Raw genomic sequence first — 27378 nt, forward strand, 5'->3', positions numbered from 1 at the left:
CCACGTGGTTTCTTTCAGGGAACACCGTGAGCCTGGCGGAGCCTGCCGAGAAATACCTGGAAGTGGAGCAGATTGGCCAAGGGTAAGTGCACGGCAGTTACTTCTGCACAAGCAGGCCCAGGTGTTGTGCTGGTGCAGGATCAAGTGAGAAGTCAGGAGAGCTCCAAACACCTCCAGACACTGGGGCGCCATCCTGCTGTCCCTCAGTCCTGATCAGAATTGATACCTGTGCTCAGAAGGCACCGTCAAAGGCCCCTGAGGCTGGCAGTGTCCTGCCTGCAGCAAGGAGCAGGACCTGGAAGATCTTCTGTCCCTGGAATTGGATTGCCTAAAAGAGCCACTCACCATCTGGTGACTGTCAGAAAACAGTTCTCAAGGAGATTTCTTTCAAATATTTTGCTTCAAAAAATATCCTCTGGTCAGGATTAACAACCTAATGGTTTAGAAACAGAAACCAGAGCTGAACTAATAAGTGCTCTATTCTAGCACAGGTAGTAGAGCCCAGACATTCAGTAACAGACACAGAGCTGATGCACTCTGGGGGAAAATGCATCACCTGCCTGATGGCAGGGCCCTTGTGGATCCTGCAGGTCTTAGGCAAGAAATGGAAAAGGATGGAATGCATTCTTTTCCAGTTCTTTAGACACCCATTGCTCACTTCAGGTTTTGAACTAAAGCAGTGCAGCGTGGACATTTGGGATTTGCTCCAGCCCAATTCCTTGGTGTTGGGTCTCAGTGTTCTCTGGCACACCTTGCATGGCAGAGGGCTGGTGGCTGCTGCACTGTTGTTGGAAGGGTCGATGCCCCCAGGTGTTTGTGAACGCTGCAGGCAGCAGAGATCTCCTGTCTGGGCTGGCTGTCACTGCCAGGGCCTAAAGCGCTGCTTCTTTCTTCTCTGCTGTTTTGTCTCCAGGGCTTTTGGAACCGTTTCGAAAGGACTCGACCGGGCCACTGGAGGAGAGGTCAGTGTCAACACGCCCAGCACGTCTGGCAGCTCTCCAGGGCTCTCCCCTCTGCTGGGAGCTGTGGCTGCAGCTTTGGGGGCCAGCAGAGCTTTCCTGCACAGGCTGCTCCTCTGCAGGCAGAGCCGTGTCAGCCTGCAAAGCACAGCTGGGACAGACTTGGCCCTTCTGAAGTGCCCAAAGGAATGCAAGCAGGGCAATGGATGTGTGTGTTTGCTTTGTTGTACAATCCCAACCAGAGCAGTTGCATCTGAAATCATGACCCAATCCCATAGAACTGCTAAAGGGTTCCCGGCTGTTTTGCTCTGTTTGCACAGAACTAGAATTACCTCCTGCTTGCAAAGTGTGTTTGAATAATAATGAGAGTGTTGAGGCCATTTGAGAAGACTGTAGGTGCAGAGAATGTGGTTAGAGCTTGGAGGCTGACAGCTGAGGGGCCATTTCTGCAGAGCTTGCAAGGCCAAATGTCTCTGGCCATGTGTCCTGTAAGCAGCCCCCAGCGAGCAGAGCAATGGGCTGTGGGAATGGCACTTGCTGAGCTCTCGTGTCCCATCCCAAGGCAGTTGGGCACAGCCCGGCTCCGTCGCTCCAAAAAGACTCGCTCCGTGTTTGCTGCGGCCTCCAGCCACAGACTCCTCCAGTGAAAGGTCTGCAATGTCCCTTCAGGTGGCCATAAAGAAAATGAGTCTGAGAGGGCAGAACAGGGAACGAGCTGTGAATGAGCTCCTGCTCCTGCAGGACAAGAAGAACCCCAACATTTTCAGCTCTTTGGACAGGTGAGTGCTTCAGGCCTTATCCCGTGCCCGGGCCCTGCCTTAACCTTTCCTGGCATCCGTAGTCTGTAGCCTGATTTGAAAATGCCTGACCCAGATGTATTTTCCTAAATCAACAGCCTGGCAGTTCGCTCCCTCCATGTGCTTTTGTTGCTTTGGTTTGGTTTTTCCTTCAAGCTGACCCTGTTTTCTGTGTCTTACAACAAGTGCTGGTAAACCACAGCAGAAATTATTTCCCTTGGCTTCTTCTTCCCTGCCCTTTCTCATTGCTGCAGATGCCAGGAAGACCAGGTTCTTGTTCCCAGAAATGCCTCGTTTGCCCATTTGTCACTGGCCTTGCCTGTTTCTGAAGGGACTTTCTGAAAGGTTTTCTGACCCCTTTTGTCCCAAGTGCTGCCCGGCCTCCTCCCCTGGATAACCCTGGGAGCTGTGTTGCCTTGTTCTGCAGGGAAGGGTGGAACTGATGAGTTCAGAAGCTGAACCAGCTGGGGGCCAGTGTTGTGGTTCCACATTGATCTGGGCCTTTGCTAAACTGCATTTTTCACCTGCTTGCCATCTCAGGCCTCTCCTTTCTCACAGGGGTCTCCTCCTTTAGGCTGTGCAGATCCCAAGGGCTGTGCAGCCTGGCAGGAATGTCTCTCCATCGGATTCTGTCCTCATTGACAAGTGACCTGGCAACAAAACTCCACTCCAGGCTTTTCCATGGGGGAATTGAGCACTGCACATTGGTCTCCATGCCACTGCTTTCCTCTTCCAGCTTCCTTGTGGATGGAGATCTCTGGCTGGTGATGGAATACATGGATGGAGGAACTTTGCAGGACGTTGTCAGACAGACACGCATGGCTGAAGGAGAGATGGCAGCTGTCAGTCGGGAGGTGAGGGATCCTGCCTGTGACTGCCCTGGCTTGGACACGATGGTCCTTCCCAAGAGGGCGTGAGAGCAGGAGTGGCTCCAGGCTCAGGGCTTTGTTTCTCTGTTGTTTTTATGAGCTGGAGAAGAAAGAGCCCCTGCAGTGAACGGCCTGCCAGCAGCACTGCACTTCTCCTCTGTTCTTGCTCTCTTTCTTGCTGTTGTGGCACTCTCTGTCTGTTTTGGATTTGATGTGCTGTTCTCAGCTTTGCCTTGAACCGTTTGCCTGGAGCTTGTCTGCACTGCACTCCTGGCCTGTCACAGCAAAGTCGCTGCTGGCAGAATTCTAAACTGTCCTTTCTTGTGTGATATATTCCGGCCATTGGTTTTTACCCTCGTGTTTCTTGTTCTCTCTCAGTGTCTGCAGGGCCTGCATTTCCTCCATTCGAACCGGGTGATCCACAGAGATCTGAAGAGCTCCAACATCCTTCTGGGAATGGACGGCTCTGTCAAGCTGGGTGGGTGTTCCTGGCCAGGCACGGCGCTCCCGGGGTGCGGCTGTGGGGCTGCTTCCCAGTGACGGCCAGAGCCCCACAAGGGCTGCTGGGGGCACTGCCCGGCCCCTGCTGCCAGCTGAGAGCGGCTGCCCCTGCAGAGAGCTCAGGAGAGGAGCAGGCTGTCAGGGGTGCCGTTGCTCTGGGAATGGCCCTCCCAGAGGGGCAGGAGTTGGGATCTAAAGCTCCAAGGGAATCAGTAAAAGCAACTGCATGAAAGCTGAGGGTTTCTTTAAGGGTCCAGTTCAGTTCCATCTTTCCTTGGCTGCAGCCTTGAGAATTTTTCCAGCTGACTTCACTGCTGCATTCTCAGACTGAGAGCGGGGAGTCTTTGTGCTTGGTTTCCTCATTCCAGCTGCCTTTGACAGTGTTTGTTTCTGTCCTCAGCTGATTTTGGCCTCAGTGCTCAGCTCAGCCCTGAGCAGGACCAGCGCAGCTCCATGGTGGGCACTGCTCACTGGATGGCCCCAGAAGTTGTCACCAGTTCTCCTTACGGCCCCAAGGTGGACATCTGGTCCTTTGGAATTGTGACCATCGAGATGGTGGAAGGAGAACCTCCTTACTTCAAGGAAACGAGGGCCATGGTAAGAGGCCAATTCTCCAGTGGTTGCAGAGGCCTGTGAGCACAGGGTGACCCTGCACTGGGAGCAGCAGCTGGAGGTTTCTGCACATGGGGAAGGGAATTCCCAGAGGACTGGAGCCTCAACACAGACACATATTCTGCAGTCTCCAGACACAATTTGCTTTGGGATTTACGTTGTTGCAGTTCTTCTGGCTGTGAGGATGACCTGAAAATGTGAAGCAAGTGCACCAGCTCTTTACAATGGCTGTGGCAGCACCAGGGTTTGGGTTTTTTGGTTGGCATAGAAAAATGAGCTGTGAGCAGCATCTCTGCCAGGGAGGAAAGTGCCCCTGGAGCTGGGGCTGGGAAGCCGGGGTCGATGTGAGCACTTGTGGGTGGGAAGGAAGCTGGCAGAGCGCTGAGTTTGGTTTTCCTGCAGGCTCGCGCTCTGATCCGGCAGAACGGGACCCCGCAGCTGCAGGAGCCCAGGCGCCTGTCGGCTCTGCTGCGGGACTTCCTCGAGTGCAGCCTGGAGCCGGACGAGGAGCGGCGCTGGTCTGCCCAGGAGCTGCTGCAGGTGAATGCCAAGCGGCTGCAGGGGAAGCAGCAGCGCCAGGGAGGGGTTTTCTTGTGGGGCCCCCTCCGATGGTCTCAGGTCTCGCTGCTTTCCACACGCAAAGCAAGCAGAATCCTCGCCTGGTTTGGCTTGGCAGGGGCCTTTCGAGGTCATCTGCACCTGGGGCCCCACAGCGAGCAGGGCCATCTTCAAGCAGCTCAGGTGGCTCAGAGCCCTGCCTGACCTGAGCTTGGATGTTCCCAGGGAGGAGGCACCTCCCACATCTCTGGGCACCTTCTGTCAGTGGTTTCCCACTCTCCTGCTAAAAAATTCTGCCTCAGATCTAGTCTGAGCCTGCTTCCCTCTCCTGAGTTTCAGACCATTTTCCTTTGTCCTGTTGCAACAGAGCCTGTGAGGAAGTTGACTCTGGAAAGTAACGGTTCATTTCTTTCTTTTTTCTCCTTTGGGCAGCACCCATTTTTATCATCAGCCAAGCCTCTCTCCAGCCTGACCCCTCTGATCACTGCAGCAAAGCAACTGAGGCAGCAGCGGAGGAGATGAAGCACTGGAGGACAGATTTTAGTTACAGTAGTGAGTTAGGACAGCTAGTTAGTTATGGTAGTTAGCAGTGCCAGTTAGTTATGGTAGTTAGCAGTGCTAGTTGGTTAAGGTAGTTAGGACAGCCTGTTTGTTACGGTTCTTATGACAGCCTGTTTGTTACAGTTCTTCTTACAGCCTGTTTTGTATGGCAGTTTTTTGAATAAAAACTCTCTTAAAACTCAACTCCCTTGAGGTGTCCCTTCCTTCTCCCTGTGTGACTCAGCTGCCCGGAGCAATGTGAGGGGAGAGCGGGCCCAGCCTCGCCCAGAGCTGAGCCCCAGCAGAGCCCTGGCAGAGCCCAGAGCAGCCTCGGCATCTGCAGAGTCAGCCTGGAAGGAGGCGCTTGGAGCCTTCTCGGCTGCACCCGACTCTTGGTTACAAACTGTGTGTCAGGGCTCACCCCCAGATTGGGGTGGCCCTGAAAGATGGAAAAGTCTCTCCTCCAGCTTGTGCCTTCAAAGAAAGACTCAGTAGTCTTCAGTCCTCCTGTCTCAAGGGAGTTTATTGTGTGTTATCTAAAAGATTTTCTTCCTGAACTGCTGCGGTCCGTTCTGCAGGTCAGACAAAGGCACACACTGACTCCCAGGGGGCTGGTGCCATCTTTTATATCATCCATGACGTGTTAAATGTTTATGGTTTTACCCCAATGCCTATCACCTATATTGAATGGTGACTTTCTACTCTAAACCAATCTGTGAGTGCCAACATCACCATGGACATGGAGGTTAGGAAGGAGAAAGAAGGAGGACAGGGCACGTCCAAGTCCCTTCAACTTAGAACTTCTGGACCCCATGTACAAAACTCAGACCCCTCTGTACAAGGCCTAAAACCCCCCTGTACAGCACTCAAAAGTTCTTCCTCTCACTTTGTGACTACTTCTACAATAATATCTAAACTTGTGTGATTTCTTGTTCTTCCTGCAAGGTTGGTAAATTATTCCATGGGTCAGATTCAAAGCCACAGGGGTTTCTGGCTGCATATCAGGGTCTCAAATGCTTCCGACCTGTGCCCGGAATATCCAAGAGTGTCCAAGGGACATTCTGGGTTCCGACAAGAACAGGATAATGAGAAGTCAATGAAGAGCCTTGAATGCAGCTTTCCCCACGCCTCCCTCCTTCCAGCTGCACCTCCTCCCCCGGCAGTGCAGGAGACAGGGAATGGGGCCGTGCTCAGTTCATCCCCCGTGGCTTCTCCCTCTGCCCAGGGACAGGAGTCGTTCCCCTGCTGCAGCCTGCGGTCTCTCCCACCGGAGACTTCTCCAGGAACTTCTCCAACCGGAGTCCATCCCCTGGGGCACAGCCCCCCTCCAAGTGCTGCAGCGTGGGTCACTGCTCCACGGGGTCAGTCCTTCCAGGACAGGCTGCTCCAGCGGGGGCCCCTCTGTCCACGGGGTCACAGCCTCCTCTCAGGCATCCCCGTGCTCCAGCCTGGCTCCTCCAGGGGCTGCAGGGGGATCTCTGCATCCCCATGGATCTGCAGGGGGATCTCTGCATCCCCATGGATCTGCAGGGGGATCTCTGCATCCCCATGGATCTGCAGGGGGATCCCTGCAGCCCATTGTTATATATGTCATGGAATAATTCATGCTGATGTAAAATAGACATGAAATAAGTTGTGCTTGTACAAAAAGATTCTTGAAGTTTTAAAAGACCACAAGCCGCAGCCGGGTAAAGATTGCAAAACCATTGATGGCAGCAGAGAGAAAGTCCTAATTTACAAATGAAAACTTCGACCAGAACCACCGGAATTTCACAGGAAAATTCAGGAATTTTGACCACAACCGGCAGAACTTTACACGAAGATTCAGGGATTTTGACCAGAACCAGCAGGATTCCGGACTGAACTGAGGGGATTTTGACCAGGACCGGCAGAATTTCGCATGTAAATTCGGGAATTTCGCCCAGACCCGCCCAAATCTTGAATCCCGGAGCCGCCCGCAGAGGCGGATCCCAGCCCCTCGCAGCCCTCACCTGCCGCCCAGGTGAGCTTGTGCGGCTCGGCCAAGGTGTTCGCGTGCCACTGCGGGAAGGCATTCTCACACCGCAGCACGCGCGAGCGGCGCGTGAACGAGCACCTGGACCTGCGGCCCTTCACCTGCGCGCAGGGGCGCCAGCGCTTCAGGATGAAACATCACCTGACGGAGCACATGGAAACCCACACCGGGCTGCGGCCCTACACCTGCAGCACCTGTGAGCGCACCTTCATGTGGAGGGACAGCTTCGTCAGGCACCGGGGCACCTGTGCGGGGACAGCTGGCACACCTGGACGCAGGTACTGTCACACCTCAGTGACACCTGGCATACCTGAGTAACACCTGAGTGACACCTGAGTGACACCTGGCACACCTGAGTGACACCTGGGTGACACCTGAGTGACACCTGGCACACCTGGGCACAGGTGATGTCACACCTGGGCAGGTGCAGGGACAGCTCCGTGTGACACGGGGCCACCTGTGCCAGGTCAGCAGGGACATGGGGGAGGGGCATGGGCAGGGGACAGGTGCGCTGTGACAGCTGGGAAAGATGGGGACAGGCGATGTCACACCTGGGCAGGTGATGTCACACCTGGGTGCCACCGTAAGAGGACATAAGTGCCACCAGGTCCCTGACACCTCCCCTGTCCCCTCACCAGCTGTCCCCACCACCCAAGCTGCTGGAGGCGAAGGTGGTCGTGTTGGCCACCCTGGGCGAGCTGCTGGCCACCCTGAGAGAACTGATGGCCACCGTGGCCAGGCCGAACAGGACGTGCTGCTGGCCGTGTCCCCAGAGTTCCTGCGGGTGGCTGTGGGAACCTTGATCTTTCACCTCCAGGACGCCCTGCGCCACTACCATGTCCCCTCCCTGGGCCACTGCCCTGTCCCCTCTCTGGGCTGGACCCTGGCCAAACTCGGGGACACCCCAGGGACCACCTGGGCCTGTGTGAGAGCCCTGGCCACCGCCTGGCAGCGTGTGCTGGACAGGCTCATGGACAGCGGGGCCCAGGTGGCCAAGGAGGCCACCAAGCTCCGCGACGCCTGCAGGGATGTGGCCATCAGGAGGGAGCAGCGGCTGGAGCTGTACCTGTGGCTGCTGGGGGACTTGGTGGCCGCGTGTGACGAAGCCACTGCATTCCCCCAGGAGCTGCAGCGCCGGATTGGGGACATCGAGTTAGCCCTTGAGGGGACAACAAAGGTGTCCCCTGATTTCCCTGCGGCCTTGGTGGCCACGGTGGCCAAGGCCGAGCAGCTGTGGGAGGCCAGTGCCCGACTGACCACACGTCACCTGCTGGGGACACTTGGGGACATGAACAGCCTCTTCTTCTGTCCCTCTCCTGGTCACGGTGGCCACACGGTGGCCGAGCAGTGCCAAAGAGCCACCAAGACATCCCGAGGCTGCTGTGGACAGAGCGACATCACCACTGGGCTGCCATGGGGCCGGGGTCACCTCTGCAGAGACTCGGGGACATTCTGAGGACACTTTGGGAGCACTTGGGGACACTTTGGGAAGGTGTGTGGCGACGCTGGTGGGGGCGGGGGGCTGAACGAGCCTCCCCTCAGTGCCTTGCAGGAGACCCAGCTGTGATTTGGGGGCCGAAGGGGTCCCCAGGCAGCCCCCACTGTTGAGCACTGACCCTGCCCGGGGGGCACTGGGACCCCCCAAAAACCGCACCTGCACCCCCTTCAGTGCCTCCGCCCCCCCTCACCGGGCACTGGGACGAGTGGAGACCCCCCCTCTCGGTTTTCTGCTGGTCGAGATGACCCTGAGATTGTGAAAAGTCCTTTTCTCCCAGCCCATGCAGCCAAAGGAGGAGTCGGGATGCGTAGCTTTGCTTCTCAAGGTCGTTTATTTTCTCTTATCCATAACATGCTTTGTCCGCTCTGCTGAGCTCTGTCTGGCAGGTCGGTCGGTGGCAGCCTCCCTGCCCTCAGGGTGGTGTTTGCCTTTTACACTAAAAAGTACCTGTACTGTGTTTACAATAACGTGCCAACACCTATCATTCATGTTGCACACTGTGACTCTACCTTCAACCAAGAGAAAAGTGTCACCACCACAGCAAGACATGGAGGGCAAGAAGAAGGAGAAGAAGGTCAGGACACGCCCAAATCCCTCCAGCTTGTCCCATTGAACCCTTTATTTTAAAACCCTAAAATTCTACTTTTTCACCCTGTGTTAATTCACCTACCACCCTACCCAAACCCTTGTGGCTTGTAATTCCTCATACAACGTTGGCAATTTTCTCCAGGGGCTAAAACCAAAGCCACAGGCGTTCTTGACACCGTGCCAAGGTCTCCGAGCCCCCTGTCAGGAGCTCAAGCCATCCAGGGCAGCCAGAGGGATGTCCTGGATTCCAACACTTCCAGTCACCGAGCACCGGGACCCCCCGTGCACTGCCTCACCCCGTTAGATGACCCCCCTTAAAATGCTGGGACCCCTCCTGATCCATGAGCCCCCCCCAGTGCAACAGGACCCCCCCCTCACCGCCCCTCCCCCATCCATGGGAACCCTCCCAAATCACAGCAGCACAAGGAGAAGAAGCCAACACCATCCCCTCAGCCAACGGGGATCACCAGGACCACGGATCACCAGGGCTCTGAACAACAGGGGTCACTGGGGATCATCCAGGGGGAAACTGCCCATGGGGGATGGAGCTGGAGCAGCGCATGAAGCGCTTCCCTCACTCCCTTCCCTCACTGGGGGCACTCCCAGGACGTCCCTTAGTGGTGCCTCCGTTGGTGTTTGGTCAAGGTTGAGCTCGTGGAGAAGCTCTTCCCACACTCCCCACACTCGTAGGGCCTCTCCCCGGTGTGGATGCGCCGGTGCCTTGTGAGGCTGGAGTTGCGGTTGAAGCCCTTCCCGCAGTCGGGGCAGCGGAAGGGCCTCTCCTCTGTGTGAATCCGCTCATGAAGGAGGAGATTGGAGCTGGTCTGAAACCTCTTCCCACACCTCCCACACTCGTAGGGCCTCTCTCCAGTGTGGATGCGCTGGTGTGTTCCCAGGGCAGAGCTCTGCCCAAAGCCCTTCCCACATTCCAAGCACGTGTAGGGCTGTTCCCCAGTGTGGATCCTCTGGTGCTCGATCAGGTGGGAGTTGCAACGGACTCCCTGCCCACATTCCAAGCACTTGTGAGGCTTCTCCCTGCCATGAGCCTTCTCCAGAAGCTCCGTGCTCCGGCTGGATCTCTGGCCGCCTTCCTGGCTCAGGGGGGCTCTTTCCTCCCCACAGATCCCTGGGCTGGGTTTGCAGCCCCTCCTCCTGCAGGATCTCCGGGGCTTTTCCTCCTCCTCCATCCAGCCACGCCCTGGGAATGACAAATCCTGGTTTGGGGAAAAAAGAAGAGGAGAGCAACATGGAGTGGAGGTTCCTCATAGCCCAAGTTCATCTCAAGAAGTCACTGGGAATCTTGTGTCTGTGAGAACCTCCAAAACACCAAGAGTCAGTCCAAAAATCCTGTAGACTTCCAGACACAGATCAAAAACACCCCAAACCTCACAAGTCAGCAAAAACCTCCTCCAAAAGATAAAGATCCAGCTGCCACATAAAACCAAAGCAACAACATTTAGCCCAAGCAAGCTCAGAAACACCAAGATTCACCCCGTGAAAATCCTGGATCCCCCTCCACAGTCACCTGCTGCATGTGGGGGGAGCAGCGCTCCTGGGGCTGGGGGGAGGCTGCAGACACAGGGAGGGGTGGAACCTTGTGCTGCTTCCTGTTTCTGCTCCTCCTCCTGTGACTCTGCTCTTCCTCACACTCCTCTTCCTCCTGATATTCCTCCTTCTCCTGCACAATCCCACCTTCTCCTGCCATGTCCATCGTTTGACCATTTTGTTCCTCAACCCTGCTTCTCCTTCCCTTCTCCTCCTGCCCCCAGGCCCAGCACCCACTGCCGGCTCCCTCTTCCCCCCAGACCCACAGCATCCCAGCGCAGGGGCAGGGATGGAGCTGGGGCAGGTCGGGCTGGGGCAGCGCTGGGCTCTCGGCCGCTTCCGCCCGCACTCGGTCCCCACTGCAGCCGCTCCCGCCAGGACAGCGCGGGGGGGCCCGGCCTTGGCGCTGCCCCACTCCCACCTCCCCAAATTCCCCTCGCGGGGGCGATGGGGCCGAGGGGGGGGCGCAGGTGGGCTCCAGGTGGGGAACGCTGGGAGCTGCGAGTCTGCCTGGCAACTGGTGAGTCATCAGCGCCCTGCGCTCTGATTGGCTGAGCTCTGCCTGAGGGCTGGGGCTGCAGCAAAGAGGGGACACCCTGCTCCAGGGGGGATGTCCCGCAAACGGGGGACCCCCATGAAAGGAACAAGAGGAAAGTGTCTTTACAAACAGATGCTGCGAATCTGATGAAAAGGAGGCTGTGTGCTCCAACAACTGCAGAGATCCCATGGGGAATGTCCCATGGCCTCTCCCATTTCTAGGAATGAAATTACTTTTACAGGACTCCTCTGTCTGCTTTGTGGACAGAAACCTCTGCTGATGTCAATTTTCCCGCACACCCTGGGGCTCATCCGGAATTCCTTCCACCATCCGGGGCGGCGGGCAGGGAGTGCAGCTGGAGGTGCCTCACCCACTTTGGGTGATCAGCTCCCTTGGCTGGCGGCAGCACCGGGGATCGACTGGGGACCCGGGAGTGACCAGGAGACAGACGAGGGACACATCAGGGGGGTCTGTGAAGAGTCAGCAGGGAGAGAGCACTGAAAATCTCAGCGGTGACTGCACTGGGATCTTCGGGGAGTGAACATGGCAGGGCGCCCAGGGAGGGGAGAAAAGGGAAAGCCAGGGAGGGGTCCTGGCCAAAGGGATGATGATCCCAAAATGTCTCTGAAGGGTCCCTTGGGAGAATGTTGAGGTAGTTTGCACATTCCCCCAGAGGTAACTAAGGACATGGACACCCGGGGGGGGCAATAAGGGAAGTGGAGAAGGGATATGGACAACAGGGGATGGATGGTGTTGGTGTGCTGGGAAGGGATCGGGTGAAGGGCAGTGTGCAGCAATATGGTGAAGGCAAGAAGCAGCAGGAGGAATCTGTGTGGTGAGAACAAGGATGATGGAGAAGGGAAGGAACAGAAAAATACAGAGGACTGGGATGTCTTTCAGCACTGTTTTATCCTCAGAATTTGCCAGCTGATCCAGATCCTTTCCATCCCGGGTTTCCAGGACAGGAAAAGAAGGAGGTCAGGATGTCAGGGGGTTTCTCTGTGGTGGGCAGCGGCAGCACCGGGCGCAGAGGTGCGGGACCGGGAGCACGGGCTGGGGGCCTGTGGGGAGCTGCGGGGCCGGGCCGGGGCTGTGGGGCAGCCGGGGCTCAGCGCCGGGCGCTGCCTGACCCCACCAGCCCCGGGCAGGGCCGGCAGTGGCCCCCGGCCCCCAGGAGCCTGCGGGACGCCCCGGCCGCTGCCCGGCCCCGTGGAGCTGCCGGCCCTGCCCGCCGGGGGGGCCGCCTTTGGACACTGCAGCAGGACAGGGACCGGCTCTGGGATACGGGCTGGGGAGGGGACCCTGAGCACAAGGAGGAAAACAAAGACACATCTGGGAAATGCAGATTGTACATGGAAGTATCAGGGTTTTCTATTAAGCATTTGCTTTGGGTCGCTGGAGAAAGGAAAGACTTTGCACAAAGCTCAGCAGCTCTCAGAGGATGAGCACCCACAGGCAGTGAGCAGGGCTGCAGGAGTGGCAGAAGAAGGCCCTGGAGCACTTGGGCACAAAGGCACAGCAGCTGAATGCAAGAAGGGATGAGCAAAAGGCCAAGCTGAAGGCAAAGGCCATGGCACAGCTCCTACAGCCCCTCAGGGATCAACCCCAGGGCCCAAGGGGGCCCCGGCACCCAGGGGACAGGGTTGGCCACAAGCACCTGGCAGAGGCATTGCCCTCCTGGGCAGGGGAGAGCCCACCCAAACAGCCCCTGGGAAGGAGTCAGGGCTGTAAACCAAGATGCCATGGGTACGGCTTTTGCCGTTGGCTTTAGCAAGAAGAAGAGCCAGACCCAGGGCAGATATTGAATTCTCTCCCTTGCAATTGATCTTGGGAATTCCTTACCCTGGTAATTCTCCACCCAGTACAGGGTGGGGATAAGGGATGGACATTTAAAGCAGTCTGTGGCCAGAGTCCTGTCTCTTGTGAAATCTCTCCCACAGGAAGCTGGGCTGGCACAGAGCCTGCCTTGGCACTTTGCTGTTCCCAACATCCAAGCAGGACATCGGGCCCTGCCTAAGGAGGCCAAAGCAGCACCACTGGTGGCCAAGTGGCGTGGCCCATGCCAAGTGTCCCTGAGGCCAGAAACAGCCCCCAGCACAGCTGAGCACGGGGGGACCCCTCAGCCTGGGCTCCAGGGCTCTGAAGCCCCGGAGATTTGCACTTCCCGCCTGCAGCAGGAGCATGGGAGGCCCCCACGGAGCCTGCACTGAAGGCAGCGCAGCAGCAGCCAGGGCTCCACAGCGGGGCAAGCCCCTGGGCCTGCCCACACATCCTCTGCTCAAATCCTCTGCCTGGGCACCCTCCTTGGGCATCTCCAGCCACCGGCGCCAATCCTTGCTGCCACTGCTGCAGCTTCAGTGCTTTCTGGGCCTGCACTGCCACAGCTGCTGGCGAAGACAACGGCACAATTCCACTCTGGGTCTCAGTCACACTCACACACTGCACTGCCTGGGATTGCACTGATGGAAAATACACCAGGTCATAGACTTTAACGTTTCTAACATTTTATTTCTCTACTCAGCCTTGGTTTGCCTTGGCCTCGGGGAAAGAAATGTTAAAGGTTTTTTTAAGGGATGTTCCACCACTCAGTGGAGATGAGTTTAACATCTCAACACACTGGGAATGGCCCAAAAGATTCCCACAAAGATAACGACCAGCAGCAAACAGCAACCAACACCTACCCCAGACACTGCCCCCGGCAGAGCTGGAGACACCTGCTCTGGAAAAGGCTGAGAAGGAAATCCAGCAGTTCCGACCTGATGAACAGCAGAAGCCAAGAAATCCGGGTCCAGTAGGAACCCAAATACTAAAAACTGCACAACTTGAAACTGCAGAACATTAAACCAATGGATTTAGATTGGTTCAGACTGTATCACGTTTGGGAACGATCCAGTCAAACCCACGTGTCATGGAACGATTTTCTCTGCACACCCGGGCTATGTGGGGATGGAATGATTTCTGTAGCACATCCTGGCCAGAATCAAGGAATGCCTTGACTCCTACACTAAACATACTGGTGGAGTTTTCCTTTCTTCTGCACTTTCAGTGCAAAGTTTATAGCAGAAGAGTATTTTTTGTAATAATCCTACTTCTATATTGCCGGTTAGGTTTGGGTCAGGGATGAGAGAATGAGTTTTTACTCCGAGGAGAAGTAGAAAAAAATGAATTGCCTTGGGATTTTTTTGTGTATGTCTGTGTGAGAGATACCAAAATTTTGGTCTGGGTTTTGCAACGTTCACCTTTAGGCTGCATTTTGGAAAACGAGAAGAGATTTACAGGTGACCCTTTCACTCATAAACACTAAATAGATGATTTGAAGGAAAAAATAAATAAAGCAGCAGTTTGTGGGGGGGGCACATGTGAGGCTGCTGAAGGCTGCTCTGGAAGAGAAGCTGCATTCCAGGCAGCCAGCAGAGGAGCTTTAGAAATGCAAATTAACACTGCTGGGGCAAAGTAGGGACAATGGACCTGGCTCTTCTTGCCTGGGGCAGGAATTGGGCTGATTCCCTCTGCCCCTCACCCCAAGCTCTGCCTGCCTGCACAGATGGAATCTGCACAGCTGAAGGTAGAGCCCATGGTGAGGATCTCTGACTCTGCAACAGAAATGGGTGAAGCTGCAAAGGGAAACAGCAAATGGAGAATGCTGTGAAAACTTCACTAAAATAAGGGGGGATCATCCCTGTGCCCAGGCGGATCGGGAAGTCTGAACCTTCCTAGTCCCTCAGCCAGTGGGCAAAGGCAGAGGGAGATGCGGCCGGGAAAATGAGCATCCAGAGGAGGCAGCGTGCTACAACAAGGGCAGAGAGCGCATGGCAAATGCCCCACGGCCTCTCCCTCTGCTCAGCAATCGAGTCACTTTGACAGGACTCCTCGGTCTCCTCTGGCCACAGAAACCTCCGGCCACGGGAATTTCCCGGCACGGTCCCGGCCACGGGGCAGCCACCTCTGTCCCAGCCACAGCAACCGGGACGAGCCAGCGCTGCTCCGGCAGCGGCTCCTGCCCAGGCAGCGGCGGGAAGGAGACCGCGGGCAGCCGCTCCCGCAGCGCCCTCAGCCCAGGGCCGGCACGGGCCGGACACGGCACCGCCAAGCCGCCGGAGCCCCCTGCCGCCCCCTCCGCCCGCAGCGAGCCCCGAGCCCCCGCAGAACCCGGCGCGGCTCCCACCTGCGCCGGGGCCGCCTCCGAGCTCCGCCAATGCCGCCTCCCCGCGCTCCGGCCGCTGCCGCCGCTCCCGGGCCCGCACAGACGCTCCGCCAATGGCGCCGCTGCCGAGCCAGGGCCGCCCTCAGGCCGCCAGCGGGGCCGTGCTTCGCCCCGCTCTCACCCATCAGCGCGCCAGAACCGCGACTGACGGACAGGGAGGAGGTGGCCTCGGCAGGGGCCGCCCCTGGGGTCCGGGTGCCTGCGGCCACCAACGAGGAGGAGGCGGCCACCGGAAGGGGACAGCGCTCGGAGGTGGCCCTGGGGCCCCTGGAGCACTTGCTGGCCGCGTGTCAAAGAGCCAGGTGTTTCGTCTGGGGGATGTGTCGCCGGCTCGAGGCCATCGAGGCCATCCTGCAGGGAACAAATGAGGCGTCCCCCGATGTCCTCAGGGACTTGGTGGCCAAGGCGGCCATGGCCGAGCGGCTGTGGGAGGCCAGTGCCCGCCTGGCCACGCGTCACCTGCTGGGGATACTTGGGGACATCTGCAGGCTCCTCGTGAAGCCCCCGGTGGCTCCGGTGGCTCCAGTGGCCGCACAGTGGCTGAGCGGTGCCAAAAAGCCATCGCGGACATCCCGAGGCTGCTGTAGGGACAGTGACGTCAGCACTGTGATGTCATCGGAGTGATGACATCATCGGGGACATCGCTGCTGTCACTTGTCCCCTCCCTGCGCAGGCTTTGAGACAAATTTGGGGAATTTTCTGGGAATTTTCACCGAAATTGTCCCAAATTGCTGATGGGAATTCCTGGGGTGACATCACTGGGGACACTTGGGGACATTCTGAGCACAATCAGAATGCTTTTGCATTTCTCTGTTGGCTTTTGCATTTCTCTGTTGGCTTTTGCATTTCTCTGTTGGCTTTTGCAGGTTCCTATTGACCACGAGCATTTTGCTCTGCTGCTCAATACTGATATTGATTATCGATAATTCCTTGCAGCTGCTCGCTGGCACAATAAAATCTCAGAGTTGGCATGGACAAGTCCAAGGCTGTGTGAGCTTTCTGCCAGGTTTTGGGAATCCTTGACTGTGAAAAACGCCAATCTCTTTTTTAAAATTTTTTAAAGCTTCATAGTAATAAAAATATTCATAAAAACAGGAATAAAAGTGAGAGCAATGAGAATTTGGACAATCAGAGTTAGGACAATAAAGGACAATAAAAAGCAAAGAATTACAGACGTCTGGGTGGGTTTGGGCACTAAGCCACAAAAACATGCCTGGCTAACAAAGGGTTAACCCTTAAAAGCAATAGCCTGTTGCACATTCAAATATCTCACCCAGGGTGCATAAATTCTTTTCAAACAAAGGGTGTTCTCTGCTTTTTGTCAGCTTTTTCCCCTCAATCCCGGTGGCTCCTTACAGACAGAGGAGAGGTGTAAGAATGTTTGTCTTTTCCCAGAAGGAGGCAGTAACTCTTGCTGTTATCTCCGTGCGAAGAATTTCTTAATTATCCTACCCATTCCTTGAGCTGGTTACAAACAATATCTTACATCGCATAGTTTCTATTTTGACATTATGTCATAACCCAAAACTGCATTTCCCACACTACTTCAAAAGGATTAATACAGTTCTACAAAATAACTGTGCAACACAGCACACAGAGTATCCAAGTTAATATTTGCCAAGAGCCGATCATTCAATCTGCATTTTTCACACTGACAAATCCATTGCTCACATCCCTGGGCCCCCCCGGTCCCGGCGCTGCTCCCGGGGGTCCCGCGGCTCCGGGGGCTCAAAGGGGAGGGGGCGGAACCCCCGTGATGGGTGGGGGGCACAAAGGGGGGTCCGGGCCCGGTGCTCGGGGGGGTCGGTGCTCGAGGGGGGGTCGGGGGCACTGAAGGGGGTGCGGGTGCGGTTTTTGGGGGGTCCCGGTGCCCGGGGAGGGGGGGTCAGTGCTCAGCAGCGGGGGCTGCCTGGGGACCCCCCCGGGCCCCCCAAACCCCAGCCGGGTGTGAAAAACAAAGTTCACTCTTGGAGATTTGTAAAAGTTTGATAAGAGATAAAAAAGGGTTTTGGCGCTCGGCCAAAGAACCCGCCCTTAACTTAACCCTTCGTTCTCTGGATCCGGTTCCACTGCAGGGCTACAAACACATCCCTGAGTTTTGACATTATTCAAACACTCCCGGGAGCTTTGGATGTTCCAGGAACTCTTGTTTGGTTCTCACCTCTGACTTGTCTGCAGGACATTCTGCAGATTAAGTCAATACATTTGATTTCTTCTCCTGGTTCCATCCTGTTGTTTCAGAGCCCCTGAAAAATTCATAAACGCTTCTCAGGTTTGTGTCACTGTTATCACCTGGTGAGGTTGGTCCGCAGATGGGAGAAACAATGGAATTGTTTTACACCTGAGTCAGCCACACAGAAGCATTTTAACATTGCATAGTCTCTATTTCAATATTTGTTATTGATCTATTTCATATTCATCTATTTTTAATATTTGAAGGCCTAGGAGAGAATATCTATTTGTTACTCTAGCATTAAATTGGTTACACGGTGCACACATAAACGGATCGATTTTATTGTACCAGCGAGCAGCTACAAGGAATCATCAATAATCAATCTCAATATCAAGTACCAGAGCAAAGTCCTTGTGATCAATAGCAACGCGCAGAAGCCAATGCAGAAATGCAGAAGCCAATTATTCCATTGTCATTCATAACCCGGCTCTGCTGCAGCCACAGCAGAAAGCTGCCTCTGCTGCAAGGCACCGAGGGGGTCATTCACCCCCTGACCCGCCCCCGCCTCCATGAGTGTCCCCAGAGCGTCCTCAGAGTGTCCCCAAGTGTCCCCAGTGACGTCACCCAGGAATTCCCATCAGCATTTGGGACAATTTCAATGAAACTTCCCAGAAAATTCCCCAAATTTGTCTCAAATCCCATGTGGGGAGAGGAGAGGGGGACAAGTGACAGCAGCGATGTCCCTGATGATGTCACCATTCCCGATGACGTCACAGCGGTGACATCACTGTCCCTGCAGCAGCCTCGGGATGTCCTCTGTGAAAAATGCATATTTTATGATTGGCTTTTCACAAATATTAAATTGAATACTATATGAAATACATTGATTAGAAGTGCTGTATTAACATTTTGATAGAATGGTAAATGTAGTTTTGTAGTTAAAATGAAGCTTCAGTAGTTAAAATAGAAACTATGTATGTGGGTTTTTTCTTTTAATAATGAGATACTGGCTTCGAGATAAGAGTCACAGAACACCCAAATCTTCCAGAGAAGAGGAATTTATGGGTTTCTTATTAGAAGAAGGTAATTTCTTCAGGCCTTGCTCAGACTGGAAGACACCGTGGGGATTAAAAGAAGGAGTTGACATATTCCAGAGAGAGTTTCTTATTTTAAATAGAATGTATGCATAACCATGAGGTATGTATGAATATGCAACAGTGAATGGATCTTAAGAGTAATTCCTTTGTTCCCAAAACATTCCTGTCCTAGCTTAAGTGCCCGAGAGCATCCAGACGTCCGTAATTCTTTGTTTTTTATTGTCCTGTAATTACAAGAACTCTGAATTTTTATTACTCTAATTGTATTACTATTTTTATAACCAGTTCATTATCATTAAACTTTAAAAAGTTGTAAAAACAAGTGACTGGCGTTTTTCCCGCTGCAGCACTTGGAGGGGGGCTGTGCCCCAGGGGATGGACTCCGGTTGGAGAAGTTCCTGGAGAAGTCTCCGGTGGGAGAGACCGCAGGCTGCAGCAGGGGAACGACTCCTGTCCCTGGGCAGAGGGAGAAGCCACGGGGGATGAACTGAGCACGGCCCCATTCCCTGTCTCCTGCACTGCCGGGGGAGGAGGTGCAGCTGGAAGGAGGGAGGCGTGGGGAAAGCTGCATTCAAGGCTCTTCATTGACTTCTCATTGTCCTGCTCGGAGCTTTTGGAGTTTTGTGCCAGAAATCTCTCCCCTCCCCCACTCCCCCACAGGGCTTTGGGGCGGTTTTCCCTTTTTGGGGGAAATCAAAGCGATGCGCTGATGCTCCGAATTAGGGGGCAGGAGAAGTGGGGCTGCTGGGCTTCCCGCAGAGCCGAAGCCGGCGAAGGCGAAGGCGCAGGGCCGGGAAAGCCGTGTCGGGAGGTGCGGAGCAGTTTGTTGGTGCTGCAGATCGATGCCGGCCCGGGCCCGGGCCCGTTCCAGGGCTGTTCCTCATCTCCGGCTTTGCCCTCCCACAGCCCGGGGGGCCCTGAGAGCGCGGGGCGAGGCTGTGCCGTGTGCAGAGCCCGCCCCTCGCTGCCATTGGCCGCTGCTGCCGTCAGTCGCGGTTCTGGCGCGCTGATTGGTGAGAGCGGGGCGAAGCACGGCCCCGCTGGCGGCCTGAGGGCGGCCCTGGCTCGGCAGCGGCGCCATTGGCGGAGCGTCTGTGCGGGCCCGGGAGCGGCGGCAGCGGCCGGAGCGCGGGGAGGCGGCATTGGCGGAGCTCGGAGGCGGCCCCGGCGCAGGTGGGAGCCGCGCCGGGTTCTGCGGGGGCTCGGGGCTCGCTGCGGGCGGAGGGGGCGGCAGGGGGCTCCGGCGGCTTGGCGGTGCCGTGTCCGGCCCGTGCCGGCCCTGGGCTGAGGGCGCTGCGGGAGCGGCTGCCCGCGGTCTCCTTCCCGCCGCTGCCTGGGCAGGAGCCGCTGCCGGAGCAGCGCTGGCTCGTCCCGGTTGCTGTGGCTGGGACAGAGGTGGCTGCCCCGTGGCCGGGACCGTGCGGGGAAATTCCCGTCGCCGGAGGTTTCTGTGGCCAGAGGAGACCGAGCAGTCCTGTCAAAGTGACTCGATTGCTGAGCAGAGGGAGAGGCCGTGGGGCATTTGCCATGCGCTCTCTGCCCTTGTTGTAGCACGCTGCCTCCTTTGGATGCTCATTTTCCCGGCCGCATCTCCCTCTGCCTTTGCCCACTGGCTGAGGGACTTGGAAGGTTCAGACTTCCCGATCCGCCTGCTGCCCGTCCTCGTTCATATGCACCCCTCCTTGTGGATGACAGCCGATATTCATGGCTCTGTTTGGTCTTTGTTCTTCGGGAAGTTGAGGAGTTTAGCGGGACTTTGAGCCGCTGTCTGGGTCCATTTGTAACATTTATTGGAACGGATGGTTTCTCCGTTACTTCCTCATCTCCAAGTCGCTGGCCCTATCTCCAGGCAGATTCACTCATTGACTCTGTTTTGTTCTTCCCGGGTCCTCTTTGGTTTTGGGATTATTCTCGCTGCCCTCATTCCCTGTCCTTTTGTAGCCGTTTCTGGATCAGGAGGCCTGGCTGCCACCTGCATCCCCTGGCTCAGCTGCTGGATGAGCTGCACTCCCAAGGTGTGGAGCATGGTAAAAAGATGAGAGTTGCTGTAGCACAGAAGAGGAGAAGCAGCATTCGTTTAACCCATGGTGTGCCAGGGAGCCACGAAACCGTGTCCCATTCCCATCCTTTCCATGTTTGGACTAATACATAAACTGATCTCCTATTTCCTTTGTTATCTTTTTTCACTGCTTTTCCTTTGTCATCTCTTTGCCAACAGCAGTTGGAGTCATTTAGTTTTCCACAAACTCCTCCTTTTTCTGGGAAAAGATAACCTGATCCCATCCCCTGGTGAAATGTTGTGTTCCTCATTTCAGTGGATGGGTCGGCAGGAAGGTCAGGAGCTGGAGGTGTCTGGTTGGTTCTTATTTCCAGGACAGCTTGTAATCTAATGATGCCATTGAAATGATAAATGGGTTCTGTGTCTCCTGATATGAATTGGTTCGGGTTCCCAGGGGCTGGTCCATGGTGTTGTAGGATTTGTTCTGGTGGCCGTTCATCTTTTCCCCATTTTTGGTTGCTCCCTCCAGCCGGGGCTGCATCAATTGACTGCTTTTGTCTAATTACATCATCAAATACTTGAATTCCAACTGATTTCCCAGAACTTGTTATAGCAAAAACCCCAGTGCTCTGATACTCCCTGTATAGCATAGACAGTGCCAGCACATGTTGGAGTGGGCACAGGGATGATCCCCCCTTATTTTAGTGAAGTTTTCACAGCATTCTCCATTTGCTGTTTCCCTTTGCAGCTTCCCCCATTTCTGTTGCAGAGTCAGAGATCCTCACCATGGGCTCTGCCTTCAGCTGTGCAGATTCCATCTGTGCAGGCAGGCAGAGCTTGGGGTGAGGGGCAGAGGGAATCAGCCCAATTCCTGCCCCAGGCAAGAAGAGCCAGGTCCATTGTCCCCACTTTGCCCCAGCAGTGTTAATTTGCATTTCTAAAGCTCCTCTGCTGGCTGCCTGGAATGCAGCTTCTCTTCCAGAGCAGCCTTCAGCAGCCTCAAGTGTGGACCCCCACCACAACCTGCTGCTTTTTTTTTTTTTTTTCCTTCAAATCGTCTATTTACTGTTTATGAGTGAAAGGGTCACCTTTAAATCTCTTCTCGTTTTCCAAAATGCAGCCTAAAGGTGAACGTCGAAAAACCCAGACCAAAATTTTGGTATCTCTCACACAAACATGCACAAATAAATTCCAAGGCAATTAAGTTTTTTCTACTTCTCCTCGGAGTAAAAACTCATTCTCACATCCCTGGCCCAAACCTAACCGGCAATATAGAAGTAGGATTATTACAAAAAAATACTCTTCTACTATAAACTTTGCACTGAAACTGCAGGAGAAAAGAAAACTCCACCAATATGTTTAGTGTAGGAGTCAAGGCATTCCTTGATTCTGGCCAGGATCTGCAACAGAAATCATTCCATCCCCACATAGCCCGGGTGTGCAGAGAAAATCGTTCCATGACACGTGGGTTTTACTGGATTTTCCCCAAACTTGATACAGTCTGAACCAATCTAAATCCATTGGTTTAATGTTCTGTAGTTTCAAGTTGTGCAGTTTTTAGTATTTGGGTTCCTGTTGGACCCGGATTTCTTGGCTTCTGCTGTTCATCAGGTCGGAACTGCTGGATTTCCTTCTCAGCCTTTTCCAGAGCAGGTGTCTCCAGCTCTGCCGGGGGCAGTGTCTGGGGTAGGTGTTGGTTGCTGTTTGCTGCTGGGCGTTATCTTTGTGGGAATCTTTTGGGCCATTCCCAGAGTGTTGAGGTGTTAAACTCATCTGCACTGAGGGGTGGAACATCCCTTAAAAAAACCTTTACCATTTCTTTCCCCGAGGCCAAGGCAAACCAAGGCTGAGTAGAGAAAATGTTAGAAATGTTCAAGTCTATGACCTGGTGTATTTTCCATCAGTGCAATCCCAGGCAGCGCAGTGTGTGAGTGTGGCTGAGACCCAGAGTGGAATTGTGCCGTTGTCTTCGCCAGCAGCTGTGGCAGTGCAGGCCCAGAAAGCACTGAAGCTGCAGCAGTGGCAGCAAGGATTGGCCCCGGTGGCTGGAGCTGCCAAAGGAGGGTGCCCAGGCAGAGGATTTGAGCAGAGGATGTGTGGGCAGGCCCAGGGGCTTGCCCCGCTGTGGAGCCCTGGCTGCTGCTGCGCTGCCTTCAGTGCAGGCTCCGTGGGGGCCTCCCATGCTCCTGCTGCAGGCGGGAAGTGCAAATCTCCGGGGCTTCAGAGCCCTGGAGCCCAGGCTGAGGGGTCCCCCCGTGCTCAGCTGTGCTGGGGGCTGTTTCTGGCCTCAGGGACACTTGGCATGGGCCACGCCACTTGGCCACCAGTGGTGCTGCTTTGGCCTCCTTAGGCAGGGCCCGATGTCCTGCTTGGATGTTGGGAACAGCAAAGTGCCAAGGCAGGCTCTGTGCCAGCCCAGCTTCCTGTGGGAGAGATTTCACAAGAGACAGGACTCTGGCCACAGACTGCTTTAAATGTACATCCCTTATCCCCACCCTGCACTGGGTGGAGAATTACCAGGGTAAGGAATTCCCAAGATCAATTGCAAGGGAGAGAATTGAATATCTGCCCTGGGTCTGGCTCCTCTTCTTGCCAAAGCCAACGGCAAAAGCCGTACCCATGGCATCTTGGTTTACAGCCCTGACTCCTTCCCAGGGGCTGTTTGGGTGGGCTCTCCCCTGCCCAGGAGGGCAATGCCTCTGCCAGGTGCTTGTGGCCGACCCCGTCCCCTGGGTGCTGGGGCCCCCTTGGGCCCTGGGGTTGATCCCAGAGGAGCTGTAGGAGCTGTGCCATGGCCTTTGCCTTCAGCTTGGCCTTTTGCTCATCCCTTCTTGCCTTCAGCTGCTGTGCCTTTGTGCCCAAGTGCTCCAGGGCCTTCTTCTGCCACTCCTGCAGCCGCGCTCACTGCCTGTGGGGGCTCATCCTTTGAGAGCTGCTGAGCTTTGTGCAAAATCTTTCCTTTCTCCAGCGACCCAAAGCAAATGCTTAATAGAAAACCCTGATCCTTCCATGTACAATCTACATTTCCCAGATGTGTCTTTGTTTTCCTCCTTGTGCTCAGGGTGCCCTCCACAGCCCGTATCCCGGAGCCGGTCCCTGTCCTGCCGCAGTGTCCAAAGGCGGCCCCCCCGGCGGGCAGGGCCGGCAGCTCCACGGGGCCGGGCAGCGGCCGGGGCATCCCGCAGGCTCCTGGGGGCCGGGGGCCACTGCCGGCCCTGCCCGGGGCTGGTGGGGTCAGGCAGCGCCCGGCGCTGAGCCCCGGCTGCCCCACAGCCCCGGCCCGACCCCGCAGCTCCCCACAGGCCCCCAGCCCGTGCTCCCGGTCCCGCACCTCTGCGCCCGGTGCTGCCGCTGCCCACCACAGAGAAACCCCCTGACATCCTGACCTCCTTCTTTTCCTCTCCTGGAAACCCGGAATGGAAATTATCTGGATCAGCTAGCAAATTCTGAGCATAGAACAGTGCTGAAAGACATCCCAGTCCTCTGTATTTTTCTCTTCCTCCTCTTTTCCACCATCCTTTTCCTTATCTCATACATTACTCCTGCTGCTTCTTGCCTTCACCACATTGCTGCACACTGCCCTTCACCCGATCCCTTCCCAGCACACCAACACCATCCATCCCCTGTTGTCCAAATCCCTTCTCCACTTCCCTTATTGCCCCCCTGGCTGTCCATGGTTTTAAATACCTCTGGGGGAATGTGCAAACTACCTCAACATTCTCCCAAGGGACCCTTCAGAGACATTTTGGGATCATCATCCCTTTGGCCAGGACCCCTCCCTGGCTTTCCCTTTTCTCCCCTCCCTGGGTGCCCTGCCATGTTCACTCCCCGAAGATCCCAGTGCACTCACTGCTGAGATTTTCAGTGCTCTCTCCCTGCTGACTCTTCACAGACCCCCCTGATGTGTCCCTCGTCTGTCTCCTGGTCACTCCCGGGTCCCCAATTGATCCCCGGTGCCGCCGCCAGCCAAGGGAGCCGATCACCCAAAGTGGGTGAGGCACCTTCAGCTGCACTCCCTGCCCGCCGCCCCGGACGGTGGAAGGAATTCCGGATGAGCCCCAGGGTGTGTGGGAAAATTGACATCAGCAGAGGTTTCTGTCCACAAAGCAGACAGAGGAGTCCTGTAAAAGTAATTTCATTCCTAGAAATGGGAGAGGCCATGGGACATTCCCCATGGGATCTCTGCAGTTGTTGGAGGACACAGCCTCCTTTTCATCCCAATTCTCCTGGCCACATCTCCCTCTCCCTTTCCCCACTGGCTGAAGTACTTGAGAGGTGCAGACTTCCCAATCCACCTACTACATACCCCCTTCATGTGCACCCCACTATTGTATAGCAGACGATATTCCTGGCTCTGTTAAGTCTTTGTTGTTCTTCGGGAAGTTCATGAATTGAGCAGGACCTTGGCTGAGCAGCAGTCTGTGTCATCAATTGATAACATTTCCTGAAACCGATGGCTTCTCCTGTCACTTCCTTATGTGCAGGTCCCTGGCCGTATCTCGGAGCAGATTCACAGCATCTGTTTGTAAAGACACTTTCCTCTTGTTCCTTTCATGGGGGTCCCCCGTTTTCGGGACATCCCCCCTGGAGCAGGGTGTCCCCTCTTTGCTGCAGCCCCAGCCCTCAGGCAGAACTCAGCCAATCAGAGCGCAGGGCGCTGATGACTCACCAGTTGCCAGGCAGACTCGCAGCTCCCAGCGTTCCCCACCTGGACCCCACCTGCGCCCCCCCCTCGGCCCCATCGCCCCCGCGAGGGGAATTTGGGGAGGTGGGAGTGGGGCAGCGCCAAGGCCGGGCCCCCCCGCGCTGTCCTGGCGGGAGCGGCTGCAGTGGGGACCGAGTGCGGGCGGAAGCGGCCGAGAGCCCAGCGCTGCCCCAGCCCGACCTGCCCCAGCTCCATCCCTGCTGCCCCTGTGCTGGGATGCTGTGGGTCTGGGGGGAAGAGGGAGCCGGCAGTGGGTGCTGGGCCTGGGGGCAGGAGGAGAAGGGAAGGAGAAGCAGGGTTGAGGAACAAAATGGTCAAAGGATGGACGTGGCAGGAGAAGGTGGGATTGTGCAGGAGAAGGAGGAATAGCAGGAGGAAGAGGAGTGTGAGGAAGAGCAGAGTCACAGGAGGAGGAGCAGAAACAGGAAGCAGCACAAGGTTCCACCCCTCCCTGTATCTGCAGCCTCCCCCCAGCCCCAGGAGCTCTGCTCACCCCACATGCAGCAGGTGACTGTGGAGGGGGATCCAGGATTTTCACGGGGTGAATCTTGGTGTTTCTGAGCTTGCTTGGGCTAAATGTTGTTGCTTTGGTTTTATGTGGCAGCTGAATCTTTATCTTTTGCAGGAGGTTTTTGCTGAATTGTGGGGTTTGGGATGTTTTTGATGTGTGTATTGAAGTTTGCAGGATTTGTGGGCTGAATCTTGGTGTTTTGGAGGTTCTTACGTACAAAAACTTACCAATGACTTCTAAGATGAACTTGGGCAGGGAGGAACCTCCAGTCCAAGTTGCGCTCCTCTTGTTTTTTCCCCAAACCAGGATTTTTCATTCCAGGGCGTGGCTGGATGGAGGAGGAGGAAAAGCCCCGGAGATCCTGCCGGAGGAGGAGCTGCAACCCCAGCCCAAAGAGCTGCGGGGAGGAAAGAGCTCCCCTGAGCCAGGAAGGTGGCCGGAGATCCAGCCGGGGCTCGGAGTTGGTGGAGAAGGCTCATGGCAGGGAGAAACCTCGCAAGTGCTTGGAATGTGGGCAGGGTTTCAGCCAGAGTTTCAACCTGCTCCGGCACCAGAGGATCCACACTGGGGAACGGCCCTACAAGTGTGGGGAGTGTGGGAAGGGTTTCAGGCGGAGCTCCCACCTGATCCAGCACCAGGTGATCCACACTGGGGAACGGCCCTACGAGTGTGGGGAGTGTGGGAAGGGTTTCAGCCGGAGCTCCCACCTGATCCAGCACCAGAGGATCCACACTGGGGAATGGCCGTATGAGTGCTTGGAATGTGGGCAGGGATTCAGCCACAGCTCCAAACTGATTGAGCACCGGAGGATCCACACTGGGGAACGGCCCTACAAGTGTGGGAAGTGTGGGAAGGGTTTCAGGTGGAGCTCCAACCTGATCCAGCACCAGGTGATCCACACTGGGAAACGGCCCTACGAGTGTGGGGAGTGTGGGAAGAGCTTTGGCCAGAACTCTATCCTTAGAAGACACCAGCATATCCACACTGGGGAGAGGCCCTACGAGTGTCCCCAGTGTGGGAAGAGGTTTCACACCAGCTCCAATCTCCTCAAACATGAGCGGATTCACACAGATGAGAGGCCCTTCCGCTGCCCCGACTGCAGGAGAGGCTTCAAGCACAACTCCAGTCTCACTGTGCACCGGCGCATCCACAGCGGGGAGAGGCCCTACGAGTGTGGGGAGTGTGGGAAGAGCTTCTCACAGAGCTCAAACTTGACCCAACACCAACGGAGGCACCACTAAGGGAAGCCCTGAGATAGTGTAAAAATTTAACAGGCTAGAAATCCCTTTGGATTTAGGTAAAATGTTCCTCTTTGTGCTTGCAAACATAAGTAAAATATGCTGTTATTCTCGTAACTGGAGCACAAGCAAAACTGCCCCAGCTAAAGAGAAAGAATGCAAATTTGTAAGCTAAAGAGATAAGAAAGACTCCTCCAACCTTGAAACAGACATCGCAGAGGGACCCAGGAGTTCTCTATGTACTTTCTGAGAAAAAGTGAGTACAAGTGTAACTAGCTGTAAGTGTAAGGCAAAATCAGAAGAATGAATATGCATGAACCTATTGTGAAATTCTATGAATATGTAAATTAGCTAGAGTAATAAAAAAGAATCCGGAGTTTTCAGGGACACACATGGCCAGTGAAGGGAAAAGCCTGGCGTGCGCACGGTGCT

General features: G+C 55.5%; 1 protein-coding gene and 1 pseudogene across 1 annotated transcript in view; one reads left to right on the forward strand and one right to left on the reverse strand.

Annotated features, from left to right (window-relative positions):
* Positions 1 to 27378, reverse strand: part of LOC137464127 (zinc finger protein 850-like) — a 263388-nt gene that overhangs the window by 55858 nt on the left and 180152 nt on the right. The window contains exon 7 of the mRNA XM_068175447.1: positions 9546 to 9982. Coding sequence (XP_068031548.1) covers positions 9551 to 9982 — 432 coding nt within the window. The 3' untranslated portion in view covers positions 9546 to 9550. The remainder of the gene's footprint in view (positions 1 to 9545; positions 9983 to 27378) is intronic.
* The window catches only part of LOC137464121 (zinc finger protein 850-like), a 242347-nt pseudogene that overhangs the window by 13443 nt on the left and 201526 nt on the right, over positions 1 to 27378 (forward strand).

The sequence above is a fragment of the Anomalospiza imberbis genome, chromosome 37, assembly GCF_031753505.1.
Source record: "Anomalospiza imberbis isolate Cuckoo-Finch-1a 21T00152 chromosome 37, ASM3175350v1, whole genome shotgun sequence".
Lineage (NCBI taxonomy): Eukaryota > Metazoa > Chordata > Aves > Passeriformes > Viduidae > Anomalospiza > Anomalospiza imberbis.